The 15,166-nt window shown below is 39.7% G+C and overlaps 1 protein-coding gene across 12 annotated transcripts in view; it reads left to right on the top strand.

Annotated features, from left to right (window-relative positions):
* PCM1 (pericentriolar material 1) overlaps positions 1-15,166 on the top strand; it is a 138,342-nt gene that overhangs the window by 39,275 nt on the left and 83,901 nt on the right. For 9 of the 12 annotated variants that reach the window (XM_073645381.1, XM_073645384.1, XM_073645385.1 and 6 more), the window contains exons 5-6: positions 2,717-2,887; positions 3,001-3,114. The exons of the other annotated variants lie outside the window; for them this stretch is intronic. In XM_073645381.1, coding sequence (XP_073501482.1) covers positions 2,717-2,887; positions 3,001-3,114 — 285 coding nt within the window. The remainder of the gene's footprint in view (positions 1-2,716; positions 2,888-3,000; positions 3,115-15,166) is intronic. 12 annotated transcript variants of the gene reach the window in all.

Below are 15,166 nucleotides of genomic sequence, written 5' to 3'. Positions count from 1 at the left end.
GACTAGTGCTGAGCACAAGTGCTCACTACTTGAGTTTGCTTCGGGTGCTCAGGTATGCATCGAAAATCACGCGTGCTCGAGTGACATTTTCGAGTCTCCACCTCATATGTTTCACGGCTGTTATACAGTCCAAAAAAACTAGCGGGGATTGCCTGCCACACACTGGCAATCCCCGCATGTTTGTTTTTTTTTTTTTGGGGCGTCAACAACTGTGAAACATGCAGGGCGGGGACTCGAGCACCTGCGATACATGGTGCCTACCCGATGCAAACTCAAGTAGCGAGCACTTGCGCTCAAGACTAATGACAACTTATTCAATATGATGACGTAGTGTTAACAATTTCTGTGTCATACCTCTGGGTTCAAAATGTTCACTATACCTCTTGTGACAAAGTCACTGGTAAAGTGCTGGAGGGGAGATATGTTTCCTTTGAGGCTGTTGGCCTCAGTGAACTGAAACCATTAAGTTTACTCCAGAATGTTATTTGTTGAGAGGAGTTAAGTCCATAGTAAAAGGGAGTGTTTTCTGTTAATGTCCATTGTGATGGGTGGGAGGGCATTCACCATATCTCCTCCTCAGGGTGTGGTCTGGGGGAATTTAAATACTCGGCCAGCTGAGGCATTCAGTGTTCAATGTCTGGAGAAGTAAGCACCAGAAGGGAGCTTGTTTGTTCCTGAACCATGGGGAGTTGCTAAACTCCCAGCAGGCGAATCCCTGCTACTACAAGGACTGCATTCTTTGTTTTACCATTTTTGCTTTGTTTTCCTGTGTTTGCCCTGTGGGCTGTGTTTTTTTTTCATGGACTAAAGGTTGATTTATGCTATATTATAATAAACCAACCAAAGATTTAAAGAGACGGCGTACCTGTGTCTACCTCCATGTGCAGCCGAGTGAGTGATCTACCACAGAGGGGTCTAGTTTCCATAATGGGGTCACTTGTGGGGGGTTTCCACTATTTAGGCTCATCAGGGGCTCTCCAAACGCAGCATGGCGTCCGCTCTCGATTCCAGCCAATTTTGCGTTCAAAAAGTCACACAATGCTCCTTCCCTTTTGAACCCTGCCGTGCGCCAAAACAGTGTTTTTTTTTCCTCACATATAGGGTATGGGCACACTCAGGAGAAATTGCACAACAGTTTTTGGGGTCCATTTTCACCTCTTACCCTTGTGAAAATAAAAAATTTGGGGCTAAAAGATAATTTTTGTGGAAAAAGTTAGATTTTTTTTTTTATTTTAATTTTTTTCACGGCTCTACATTATAAATTTCTGTGAAGTACCTGGGGGTTCTGGGTGCTCACCACACTTCTAGATAAGTTCCTTGAGGGGTTTAGTTTCCACAATGGTGTCACTTGTGGGGGGGTTCCACTGTTTAGGCACATCAGGGGCTCCACAAACACTACATGGTTTCCGCTAATTATTCAAGCAAATTTTACATTCAAAAAGTCAAATGGCGCTCCTACCCTTCCGAACCCTGCCGTGCTCCCAAACCGTGGTTTTCCCCCACATATGGAGAAATTGCACTACAAACTGCATAGTGCAATTTCTCCTGTTAACCTTATGAAAATGCAAAAGTGGGGGCTGAAAAACATTTTTGTGGGAAAAATGTGAAAATTTTATTTTTATGGCTCAATGTTCTAAACTTCTGTGGAGCACCTGGGGGTTCAAGGTGCTCACCACACATCTAGATAAGTTCCCTGAGGGGTCTAGTTTCCAAAATGGTGTCACTTGTGGGGGGTTTCCACTGTTTAGGCACATCAGGGGCTCTCCAAATGCAACATGGCGTCTGCTAATTATTCAAGCAAATTTTACATTCAAAAAGTCAAATGGCACTCCTTCCCTTCCGAACCCTGCCGTGCGCCCAAAGTGTTTTTTTCCCCACATATGGGGTATCGGCGTGCTCAATAGAAAGTGCACAACAAATTTTGGGGTCCATTTTTTCCTGTTACCCCTGTGAAAATAATAAAAAATGGGTCTAAAGTAACATTTTTGTGAAAAAAAGTTAAATGTTAATTGTTTTCTTCCACATTACAAAAATTCCTGTGAAGCACCTGAAGGGTTAATAAAGTTCTTGAATGTGGTTTTGAGCACCTTGAGGGGTGCAGTTTTTAGAATGGCGTCACTTTGGGTATTTTCTGCCATAAAGGCCTCTCAAAGTGACTTCAAATGTGATGTGGTCCCTAAAAAAAAAAAAAGAAAAAAAAAAGCTGGTCAACTCTTAACGCTTATAACTTCCTAATACAAAAAAAAAATTTGTTCCAAAATTGTGCTGATGTAAAGTAGACATGTGGGAAATGTTATTTATTAACTATTTTGTGTGATATATCTGATTTAATGGCATGAAAATCTAAAATTTGAAAATTTCGAAATTTTCTTAACTTTTGCCAAATTTCCGATTTTTTGACGAATAAAAGCAAGTCATATCAAATAAATGTTACCACTATCATGAAGTACAATATGTCACGAAAAGCCAATCTCAGAATCAGTGGGATCTGTTGACGCGTTCCAGAATTGTAAAAATTGGCCTGGTCATTAACATGCAAACAGCCTTCGAGGGTAAAGGGGTTAAAAAGGGCTCTCTTGCCCTAAGTTTTGTATTCAACTCAACTTAAATTTTTTATTTCACCTCCCTTCAGTTTTATCCACTTGTGTGTCATTTGTCAGTCAGACCTGATCACGGCATCCTCCTTTCCGGCTATAATTCGTGCCTTTCTCTGTAGGTTGTGAGTAGACTTGTACAGATTCGCAGCTATATCACCAAGGCCAGTTCCCTGAGAGATGACCTTGCCGAGAAAAACGAAAGGTCAGCAAATGTCCAGCGCTTATTAAACATAATTGAACATCTAAAAGCCCAAGAACATTGTTACCTAAAATTTCTTCAAAAAATCCTTGTAAGTGCGACTTTTACTGCATGCGTACTGTGTATTGAATGAAGACGATTTGTGTCAGATCTGTGAATCACGTGAGCTGCTGCTTGATTGTTTATATTAACACCATATTTCAGGCTAGCGAAATTGAGGAGGATGCACGGACTGTAGATTCAGCAGTGGGATCTGGATCTGTAGCTGAGAGCACATCACTAAACATTGATGTGCGGCCTGAAGCTTCAGATGCCACGGTAAGAAGTCTTCTGAATATTCAGTTGAGTTTGGTATGGATCATATGTATGTAATGTGACTGTGTACCTATATTAATTAGGTTAGAAGACCCTCTTGTAGCACACACCCAGGTATTGGCTAACAGAAAAGCGGAAAGCAATAGTTTATTCTAAATAATACTTCACTTCTAAGGAAGTGGAGGGTCAATGTAACTAATGATCTAGTGTAGTGCCTCCTAGTCTGCAAAAAATGTCCTTCAATATAAAACAAGTGGTCTCCACACTACTGATGTCAGATGAGATGTCTAGGACTACGCCACTGATAACCTATCATTATTTGTTCCTTCATTATGGCACCCCAATTTATTAGCTTTTAGCATGTCCTGAGCCATCAGAAGAGCCGTGTACACACTCAGAACAGTTGCTGCTTTTCATGTATCGCAGCTCAGTTTCTATTGAAGTGAATGGTACCAGAGAAAGGGCGGTCCAAAGTGTACAGTGCTGTGGTGGTGCAGTTCTGCACACTGTGTCCTTTCACTAGACTCAGGACTTGATAACAGTTGTTCTATGATAGTGCTGGATGTTGAACTCCTATCTTAAAGGATTGTTCTCACATTTGAAATTTATTTCTTATCCAGAGGATAGGGGATACATTTCCAGTCACTGGGGATCCAACAGCCATGGCCCCCACTGATCCCTAGAATCGGCGCTCTTCAGAGCCCCACTGAAAGGAGTGGAAGTTGATCATGCGCATTGCCTCTCCATTCATTCTAATATTAGAAAATCAGCGTGAGAACCTACCTTAAGTTCGCAATCTGCGAGTGGTGACGTTGGTAAGGTTACCACAGTTCATCGGCTGTGAACTGCGAAAACCTTACTCTTGTCACCACTCGTCCATGCGGCTGGGTTGTCACGCTACTCATTGTGTTGCGGCTGCCGTGGTGAGCGGTCTTGTTACTGACGTCACCGCTCATCACAGCCTATGGCTGTGTAGCAGAGTCGGGGATCGCCGTGGTGCGTCCATATTATGGATTATGGCGGACCCTTTGAATTACTTTTTTTGATGGTAAGGGTAAAAGAGGGTAATTGTGATTTTTGCAAATAGAGGACTTTTCTGTTTTTATTTTTTTTAACTTACAGGGTTGGTAATGAGGGTGTCTGATAGATGCCACTCCCATTACTAACCCCTGGGCTCTATGTCATCATACAGTACAAAGTTGACATCAACCCCTATTACTAACGCACCAGGACAATCTGGAAGAACAGAGGCTAAGCGCCAGAATTGGCTCATCTAATGAATGCGCCATTTCTGGGGTGGCTGAGGGCTGGTGGTGGTAGTTTGGGAAGGGGCCAATATCCATGGCCCCTTCCCAGCCTATTATCAGCTTGCAGCGGTCTGCTTTGCCTTTGCTGGTTATTAAAAATAGGGGGTACACACGTAATTTTTTTCGGCGAATCACCCAGTAAAGGTTACGTAGACAGCGGTTAGCTAACATTAATACGCTGGGAAGACCCATGGATAGTGGCCCCTTCCCATAATAATAAGACCAGCTCACAGCCGTCTGTTTTCCCTCAGCTGGTTATTAAAAATAAGGGGGACCCCACGCCATTTTTTCCATTTATTTCATTTATTTTTATATTTGCAAAATGCATTCACAGTAAACTGCACACGCACCACACTAATTATATGTCTCACTGGCATATTTCTATCTATCTATCTTTGTGTATGTATGTGTGTGTATATATATATATATATATATATAGATAGATAGATATAGATATAGAGATAGAGATAGAGATAGATAGATATAGAGATAGATAGATAGATAGATAGATATAGATATAGATAGATATATATATATATAGACATATATATAGACATATATAGATATAGAGATAGATATAGATATATATATATATATATATATATATATATAGATATAGACATATATATATATAGACATATATATATATATATATATATATATATATATATATATATATATATATATATATATATATATATATATATATAATATGTGTGTGTATGTACTTGGCCGATGAAATGTCTGGTTTCCCTTGAGATATGTGCTTAAAAATCAGATGGCACACACACAATCCATGTCCCGTGCAACTTTTTTTTTTTTTCGCACCTATTGACTTGCATTGGCGAGTGCGATCCGATTCTCGCAGACTATTTCTTTTCTCAGACCGAGTTGAGAAAAAACTCGTAGATGGGCACTGACTCATTTACTAACATTGGTCAGAGTTTAACGTGATGTTTTCTCATATTGCACTCCTCTGATTTATATGCTCGTGTGAGTGAGCCCTTAACCGGTTCCCGACCGCCCACTGTAGATAAACGTCGGCGCTTGCTGGGTTCTGTGCAGCGCCGACGTTAAAAAACGGTGGGTGGTCTCGCAGCGCTCAGGACCCCCAGGGTCCTGCAAGCGCTGCGATTCCGGTGCAGAGCGTTAGCTCTGACAGGGAACATCATCGGGACCTGATTAGATCAGGTCCCAGTGATGTTAACCCTTAGCTGTCTTCTATATGCTGCGATCTATAGTGATCGCGGCATATAGGAGACAGCAGGAGGAGAGGGGGTCGTCAACTTACCTCTCCGAAGACCTCCGAGTCCTTCCAGGACCTGGGGTTGCTATGGCAGCTGGACGTCACATGACCGCCTCCAGCTCTGCCATATATGGTGTCCTGTCTGGCTCAGCTGCAGCTGTAGCCAGACAGGAGACTCTGACTGAAACAGTCAGGGAAGATCTCATGTAATGTAATACATGTCTATTACATTACATGAGATCAGTGATCAGAAAAATAAAAATTAATGTCCCATACAGGGACTAAGAAAAAATGTAAAAAAAAAGTTTTTAAACTATTAAAAAAAAAATCACAAAATAAATAAAAATAAATAAATAAAATATTAAACCAATAAATCCGTATATTTTTACAAAACCAAAAAAAGTACACATATTTGGTATCGCCGCGTCCGAAACAACCCGAGCTATAAAACTGTCACACTAATTAACTCCTTCTGTGCACACCGTAATAAAAATAAATAAAAAACGGAGCAAAAAAATATGCTTTTTCATCATATCGCCAAACAAAAAGTGGAAAAAAATGCGATCAAAAAACAAAATAGAAATAAAAATGGTACCACTGAAAACGTCATCTTGTTACGCAAAAAAAAAGCCGCCATACAGCTCCATCAGCCGAAAAATAAAAAAGTTATAGTGCTCAGAATAAAGCAATGCAAAAAAAATATTTTTTTCTATAAAATTGTTTTATTGTGTAAAAGCGCCAAAACATAAAAAAAAATACAGTAAATGTAGTATCGCTGTAAACGTACTGACCCGAAGAATAACGCTGCCTGATCACTTTTACCACACGCAGAACGGCATAAAAAAAACCCTCAAAAACAATTCCTGAATTGTTTGTTTTTGTTAATTTTACCTCCCAAAAAACGGAATAGAAAGCGATCCAAAAATGTCACGTACCCAAAAATGGTACCAATAAAAATGTCAACTCGTCCCGCAAAAAACAAGCCGTCACATGACTGTCAGCCGAAATATGGAAAAATTATAGCTCTCAAAATATGGTGATGCAAAAACTAGATTTTGCAAAAAAAGCGTCTTTTAGTGTGTGACAGCTGTCAGTCATAAAAACCCGATATAAATCTGGTATCTCTGTAATTGCACCGACCTGAAGAATAAAGTAATCTAATCAGTTACATCACACTAGGAACGGCGTAAAAAATAAATAAAACCAATTCTTCACCTGCTACTGATTTGTTTATTATGTCTCCCAAAGATCGCAGTATGGCTCGGCACACATTTATCCTGCGCTCTGCGCTGAGCACTTACGCCAGAGTTTCCGTGTAAATCTCTGAAATACATGATTCAGACGGAACCCATGACGGAAGATTCCCTGTAATGAGGCAGATATAGGCCACTGTGGACGCCGTCTAGCCTGGGATCCCACGGTGTCATTTGTTTTAGGCGTGCATAAAAGTGCGGTTGGCCACAGTTTTGTGCACTTCTGAAAAAAAGGACACCGCTAAACAGAGGCCAGACGGAGTCCAGAGTAACTCTGCTGCCTCATTACAGTGAATGGATCCCGCAGGGGTTTCATCTGAATTACATCACTTGGAAATTTAGATGGAAACCCCGATGTAAGTGCTCAGCCTAGAGCGCCGGATAAATGTTACGTAAAATGTTCCCAATAAAAGCTTCAACTCAGTCCTCAAAAAAAGCTAGTCCCCACTCAGGTCCGTCATCTGTTAAAAATATAAGGGACTTCCAAGTTACTGGTAGCAGAAAGGCTCTGGAAAAGCAAAATGGCCCTTGCCCCCCAAAAGAAATTCAGAAAATTTTGTGCTCCCAAATCCAAATGCCTATTCTACAATAATTTGTTCTCCAATTGTCAAATAGCACTCCGTCCCCCCCAGATCTCGCAGTATGGCTGAGTGGTACGATACAGCCACATATGGGGTATTGACACTTTTAGAAGAAATTGTGTGAAACATTTCGGCACCATTTTTACCCATTGCCCTGTGTGAAAATTTAAAATCTGAGGGTAAAACATTTTTTTGTGGTAAAAATATAATTATGCTTTTTTCACTGCCCAATGGTATAAATTTAAAAATTAAAAAATACTCACGACTTCCCTAGATGAATTCCTTGAGAGGTGTAGTTTACAAAATGGGGTCACTTGAGGGGGTTTCTGCTGTTTCGGCATGTCAGCGACTCTTCAAATGTGACATGGTGTCTGCTGCCTATCCCAGCCAACATAGAGCTCCTTTCTCTGCCGAACCCTGCCGTACACCAAAGCAGTGGTTTTCCCCCACATATGGGGTATCGGCGTACTCAGGAGAAATTGTACAACAAATTTCATGGTGCAATTTATCCTGTTACCCTTATGATAATGCAAAATTAGGGAATGAAAAACATTTTTTATGGGAAAAATGTGAAAATTTTATTTTCACGGCTCAATATTATAAACTTCTGTGAAGCACCTTGGGGTGCAAGGTGCTCACCACACATCTAGATAAGTTCCCTAAGGGGTCTAGTTTCCAAAATGGTGGCACTTGTGGGGGGTTTCCACTGTTTAGGCACATTAGGGGCTCCCCAAATGCAACATGGCATCCGCTAATTATTCAAACAAATTTTACATTCAAAAAGTCAAATGGCGCTCCTTCCCTTTCAAACCCTGCCATGCGCCCAAACAGTAATTTGCCTCCACATATGGGGTATCGGCGTGTTCAGGAGAAACTGCACAACAAATTTCATGGTGCAATTTATCCTATTACCCTTATGATAATGCAAAATTAAGGGATGAAAACGGTTTTGTGGGAAAAATGTGAAAATTTTATTTTTACAGCTCAATATTATAAACTTCTGTGAAGCACCTTGGGGTTCAAGGTGCTCACCACACATCTAGATAAGTTCCCTAAGGGGTCTAGTTTCCAAAATGGTGTCACTTGTGGGGGGTTTCCACTGTTTAGGCACATCAGGAGCTCTCCAAACGCAACATGGCGTCTGCTAATTATTCAGACAAATTTTACATTCAAAAAGTCTAATGGCGCTCCTTCCATTCCGAACCCTGCAGTGCGCCCAAACAGTGGTTTTCCCTCACATATGGGGTATCAGCACGCTCAAGAGAAATTGCACAAAAAAAATTTGGGGTCCATTTTTTCCTGTTATCCCTGTGAAAATAAAAAAAATTGGGTCTAAAGTAACATTTTTGTGAAAAAAGTTAAATGTTAATTTTTTTCTTCCACATTCCAAAAATTCCTGTGAAGCACCTGAAGGGTTAATAAAGTTCTTGAATGTGGTTTTGAGCACCTTGAGGGGTGCAGTTTTTAGAATGGTGTCACTTTTGGGTATTTTCTGTCATAAAGACCCCTCAAAGTGACTTCAAATGTGATGTGGTCCCTAAAAAAAATGTTTTTGTAAATTTTGTTGGAAAAATGAGAAATCGCTGGTCAACTTTTAACCCTTATAGCTCCCTAACAAAAAAAAATTTGGTTCCAAAATTGTGCTGATGTAAAGTAGACATGTGGGAAATGTTATTTATTAACTATTTTGTGTGACATATCTCTCTGATTTAAGGGCATGAAAATTGCAAAATTTTCAAAATTTTCGCCAAATTTCCGATTTTTTCACAAATAAACGCAAGTGATATCGAAGAAATTTTACCACTATCATGAAGTACAATTTGTCACGAAAAAACAATCTCAGAATCAGGGGAATCCGTTGAAGCGTTCCAGAGTAATTACCTCATAAAGTGACAGTGGTCAGAATTGAAAAAATTGGCCTGGTCACGAAGGCAAAAACAGGCTCTGGCGCGAAGTGGTTAAACTAGTATAAGGTCCTCTTTAAAGCAAACTGCAACATTGTTTATTATCTGTTGTAATATGTGATAAAAAGCAATGTATTCCTCAGAGAGTGAAAAAATAACAAAATTTGTCCTTGAGTGTTTTGTTGGTCACTTGTGATGGGCATCGTTCTTTGCAAAAGCACAAGTGCTACATGTGATTTCTTGAGTTGTCAGGCAACATGCGTTCTTAAAGGGAGATTGACTCCATGTTTTTTTTGTATAATCTGAGAGCAGCATGATGTAGAGACGGAGAGTCTGATTCCAGCGCTGTCACTTGCTGATCTGCATGCTGTCATTTTGATTCAAGCACTGTTTTCTCTGCTGCAGATCTAGCAGTTCTTAGAATGCTGAGCTCTGTGTAATCACACCCACACCACTGATGTACAGTGTATACAGTCAGTTAGCTGCCAATCCGTGGTGAGGACGGGGTTTCACAGAGCTGTTGACTAGGAGGCACAAGACACATAGTCCTGTAGTAGTCTGCTGATAAATTACTGATTTTATAGAAACAATACAGTAAGTGACACATCGCTGGAATCGGGGTCTCATTCTCTACAACATGCATCTCTCAGATTACATATCAAAAACCTACTGACAGATTCCCTTAATTTCTCCAACATATCCTGGAGTTCTGTAGTACATTGTCCTGGCTAGGGCTTCTGCTGAGGAGAATGGGAACAGCCCTGGTGACAATCAGCACTTGGAATCCATCAGTAAGTCTCCGAGGAATGATCCCTCTGTAGCTGGATCTGACTTTTTTAGATGATGCTCAGTGCAAATGGGCACTCTATATAAATTCAGAACAAAGCATTTTTGCGGCGCTCACCATTTCCTTTTAGAACCTTTCATTTTTGTGCATGTACAATAGGGGTGCGACACCCATCTGGCTGAATGCTTTCTTGAGGGACGTAAGTAAGAGTGCTTGGAAATTTTGTTGGCAGATGAGAGCGCAGCTCCTCCATTGTACATGCATGTGTGGAAGAAAAAAAGAGTTCTTGAATTATTGAAAGTTGTTGTTTTTTTTGTTACACTAGCCAGATAGAGGGTGTGCTGCTTTATAACGCTGAGTTCAGTACTCTTCACATGATGACCTCTGTTCATACTTTCATCTTTACAGGATTAATTTTCCCCTCTATTAATGTTCCCATGTCCTCTAAGGGAGAGTGCACATGTTGTTGTTGCGTCTTTGCGTCTGCCTCCTATTTTACACAATGCATCTAGTAGTGCAGGGCTAAGTAACAGGAGGCAGGTCAGTGAATGATCAGTGAGCTGTCATAAGAGCATACAGATGAATATGTAAGCAGAGCACCAGATAGAGAGAGCGCCCCCCACAGGCCGCCCCGGAGCACGAGCATATCATGATCTCCAAACTGAAAGTTAAGATTACACAAGAACCACAGGATGGATTTCATCAACCAAGGCATCATATTAATCAGTATAATGTCGCCCACCTGACAGTGTATGAAGTTTACTGAGCACAATCCTGCTGACAGGTGCGCTTTAATACTATGAATGGATACAGAAATCTTTTTACAATAAATTCATGAATGATACAGAAATTGATATAAATTCATTTATTTCTTTACTTCCATGATTGAGCTCTTCACACACATACGCTTGTCACTTCTGAGACAAAGTAATATGGTCTCTTCATATAGAGGCAATATGGTCGTGAGATCTATAATAGATCGATAAGTTATACAAACAATATATATACATAAGAAATAAATATCTATTAATCTTTTAGAAATATCTTTTCCATCTGAATATAAGGTAGTTTTATACATATCCTTTTTAGGAAAAAAATCCTTTTGTGAATAAAAAGCAGTAATATATAAAATTAATTAAGTTCTAATAACTGTGAAGCAATTCCCTTTGTATGAGGGGCATCTGATTGATGGCTACTACTCAGTTTGATGTAAATTGATTGATGTGTTGAATATACACTGTAGTATTGTGAAAGGATTTATTTGCCATTTCTCCGAAAGAACATTAGTACAGAGATGTAAGCACCATCTGTGAATGGCTGATTATGACAAGTAATGTGATTCAACCTTGTGGAGGAAACCCACCCTCCATCAAGAGCATTTGAGTATAAAAAGTTTGTGAGACACATCATTCCATATGCACCTGATGAAGGCTTTTTTAAGTGTGTGATATTTTTATCATGACACCTTATTTTTAACAATAAATTTTTCAAGAAAATAAAAAAAAACACTTTTTCAAAGACAAAGAGGTTTGGTAAGGTGGTTTATTTTGAATTTCACGAGGATCCCTATAGTTCATCCACGGGAGCGCCGCCAGGATCTTTTGTCTTTTCCCACATGGAAGTGAATGAGATTTCTGCAATGTTTCTGCATATTTGACCCATACTAATGAGTGAGGGAAAATAGACCACAAAAATGCTTGTTTTTTTGCACAGCGTTTCTCCTGTCAACTCATCAGGATTTGCAGCAGAGTTTTTCTACTGCAAATCCTGAATATGTGCACATAGCCTAAGATTTCAGGATTTTTTTTAATCATGCTAGCAAAGTGCAGCATAAATCTGACAGGAACTAACGTGAATGTGAACAGAGACTTATTGATTTTGGATTACTTTACTCATTACACTGCAGGCAAAAGCTGCTTTTTTCTTGCCATAATACAAATTCTAACAGTCTATTCAGTAGGACTATCAGCTGTGTATCCACCAGACTTCTGCACAACACAAGTGATGGTCCCAACCCCATTTATAAGGCAAGAAATCCCAATTATTAAACCTGACAGGGCACACCTGTGAAGTGAAAACCATTTCCGGTGACTACCTCTTGAAGCTCATCAAGAGAATGCCAAGAGTGTGCAAAGCAGTCATCAAAGCAAAAGGTGGCTACTTTGAAGAACCTAGAATATAAGACATATTTTCAGTTGTTTCACACTTTTTTGTTAACTATATAATTCCACATGTGTTAATTCATAGTTTTGATGCCTTCAGTGTGAATGTACAATTTTCATAGTCATGAAAATACCAAAAAATCTTTAAATGAGAAGGTGTGTCCAAACTTTTGGTCTGTACTGTATATGTTATAATATTTCTTTATAGTAGACTACTTACCTTTCTGATAATCTGTATTTATTAGACTGTGATTTAAAATAACCTTTCTGACATTTTGTCTCAAACAAAACTTGTCATCTAAAAATGACCTATTATTTAAATAAGATTTGTGTTTTAAAGAATAAAAAAATGCTTATTTCAATTTTTCATATCACTATCTTTATTTGAAAGAAGGAAAAAATATATGTTTAGACATTCACACTTCAGACCTTTTACAGATGATTTGTCTGATTATCACCACAGACAGGTTTACAATGAAAGGTAGCCCCTCTATATACCATAGATAATGCAGGATCCACCATTCACATTAGGTTGTATGGGCACTCCTCTGCTCCCTTCACAATGTGCTTTGCCCTATGGGAGCATGCTCAGGAGGTTTCTATACAGTCTATTGCTGCTAGTGTCATGTGCTCTGTATGGGAACTAGAAGACTTCAATTAGTTAGTTTGTAAATAGTATTTTTTTTTATATAGTCTAAAATAAATATATAATATAATTTGAATAATAAAGAATTTTCTGATGCCACATTTGTTTTTAAAATTTTGGTTCTAGGCCCAGGATTTTATTAATCCACATTAGGTTATGCCCATATGTTATGAAATGGGTATAGGCAACTAGACTTGGTTAAACCAGGCAATTTTCTTGCTTTTTCTAAATGCCTCAGTTTTCAGGGCTGTGGAGTTGGTATAAAATAAACTTAAACAAGAAGGCAGCGAGGAAGCGCTAATATCTTATAGGGAAAAAAAACAAAATCTGTAAGAAACAAATAAGAATAGCAAAAGAGGAGACAGAGAGACTAATTGCCAAGGAAAGTAAAACGAATCCCAAACTGTTCTTTAACTATATAAACAGTAAAAGGATTAAAACTGATGGAGTTGGCCCATTGAAAATAACCTGGGTAAAATCATAGAGGGCGATGAGGGTAAAGCAAACCTACTCAATAGCTTCTTCTCCACTGTTTTCACAAAAGAAAACAATTTATCGGAGGAAATGCAGAGTGATAAAGTAAACCCTCCGCTAAATATCACCCACCTAACCCAGGAGGAAGTTCAGAAACGCCTAAATAATATCAAAATAGACAAGTCACCAGGCCCAGATGACATACACCCCCGGGTACTAAAAGAATTAAGTAATGTGATAGACAGGCCGCTGTATCTTATATTCAAGCACTCTTTATGGACAGGGACTGTCCCACTAGACTGGCGCCAAGCAAACGTGGTACCAATATTCAAAAAGGGGTCTAAAAGTGACCCTGGGAACTATAGACCAGTCAGCTTAACGTCTGTTGTGGGTAAATTGTTTGAAGGATTTCTTAGAGATGCTATTGTAGAATATCTTAATGATAATAACTGTCTAACTCCATATCAACATGGATTCATGAGGGATCGCTCCTGATCGCCTTCTACGAGGAGGTGAGCTCACAGCTGGACCAGGGAGAGTCAGTGGATGTTGTATACCTTGACGTCTCCAAAGCATTTGATACCGTGCCACACAAAAGGTTGGTATATAAAATGAGAATGCTTGGTCTGGGGGATAATGTGTGCAAGTGGGTAAATAGCTGGCTGAGTGATAGAAAGCAGAGGGTGGTTATCAATGGAGTAAGCTCAGGGGGTGTCAGGGTTACTAGCGGGGTGCCTCAAGGGTCTGTCTTGGGCCCTATATTATTTAATATATTTATTAATGATCTAGTGGAAGGGTTGCATAGTAAAATAGCAATATTTGCAGATGATACTAAACTTTGTAAAGTAGTTAATACAGATGAGGATAGGGCACAGCTACAGGAGGATTTAGATAAATTGGGGAGTTGGGCCAAAAAATGGCGAATGGGGTTCAATGCCGATAAATCTAAGGTCATGCACATGGGAAAGAAAAACAGCAGTCACCCATACATATTAAATGGGAAACCGTTGGGGAAATCTGACATGGAGAAGGACCTGGGCGTCTTGGTTAATAGCAAATTAAATTGGAGTGCCCAGTGTCAGGCATCAGCTGCGAAGGCAAATAGAGTAATGGCATGCATCAGAAGAGGAATAGGGGCATATGATGAGAACATTGGAGCTAGAGAGGGTACAAAGGAGGGCGACTAAGGTAATAAAGGGAATGGAGGGACTAGAATACCCAGAGAGGTTGTCAAAATTAGGCCTATTTACGTTGGAAAAGAGAAGGCTTAGGGGAGACCTCATAAACATGTATAAATACATCAGGGGGCAGTACAGAGATCTCTCCCATGACCTGTTTATACCAAGGATGGTGACAAAGACGAGGGGGCACACTATGCGTCTGGAGGAAAGGAGGTTCCTGCACCAGCATAGAAGGGGATTCTTTACGGTCAGAGCCGTGAGACTCTGGAACTCTCTGGGAGAGGAATGGTGATGTCCAACTCACTTAATGAGTTCAAGAGAGGCCTGGACGCCTTTCTTGAGAACAATAAAATTACATCTTATGCTTAGTGATAGTTAATTAATCCAGGGATTTAATCTGACTGCCAGATTGGAGTCGGGAAGTGAATTTTTCCTCAATGATGTAAATTGGCCTATACCGCATGTTTTTTTTTTGCCTTCCCCTGGATCAACGCTGCGGAATAGCTGCAGTGCA

This window comes from Phyllobates terribilis, unplaced genomic scaffold (assembly GCF_046119375.1).
Source record: "Phyllobates terribilis strain yellow unplaced genomic scaffold, ASM4611937v1 Scaffold_1__5_contigs__length_1240528914, whole genome shotgun sequence".
Lineage (NCBI taxonomy): Eukaryota > Metazoa > Chordata > Amphibia > Anura > Dendrobatidae > Phyllobates > Phyllobates terribilis.
The sequence above is the reverse complement of the archived record's forward strand: the minus strand, read 5'-3'. Positions and strand labels throughout refer to the sequence as shown.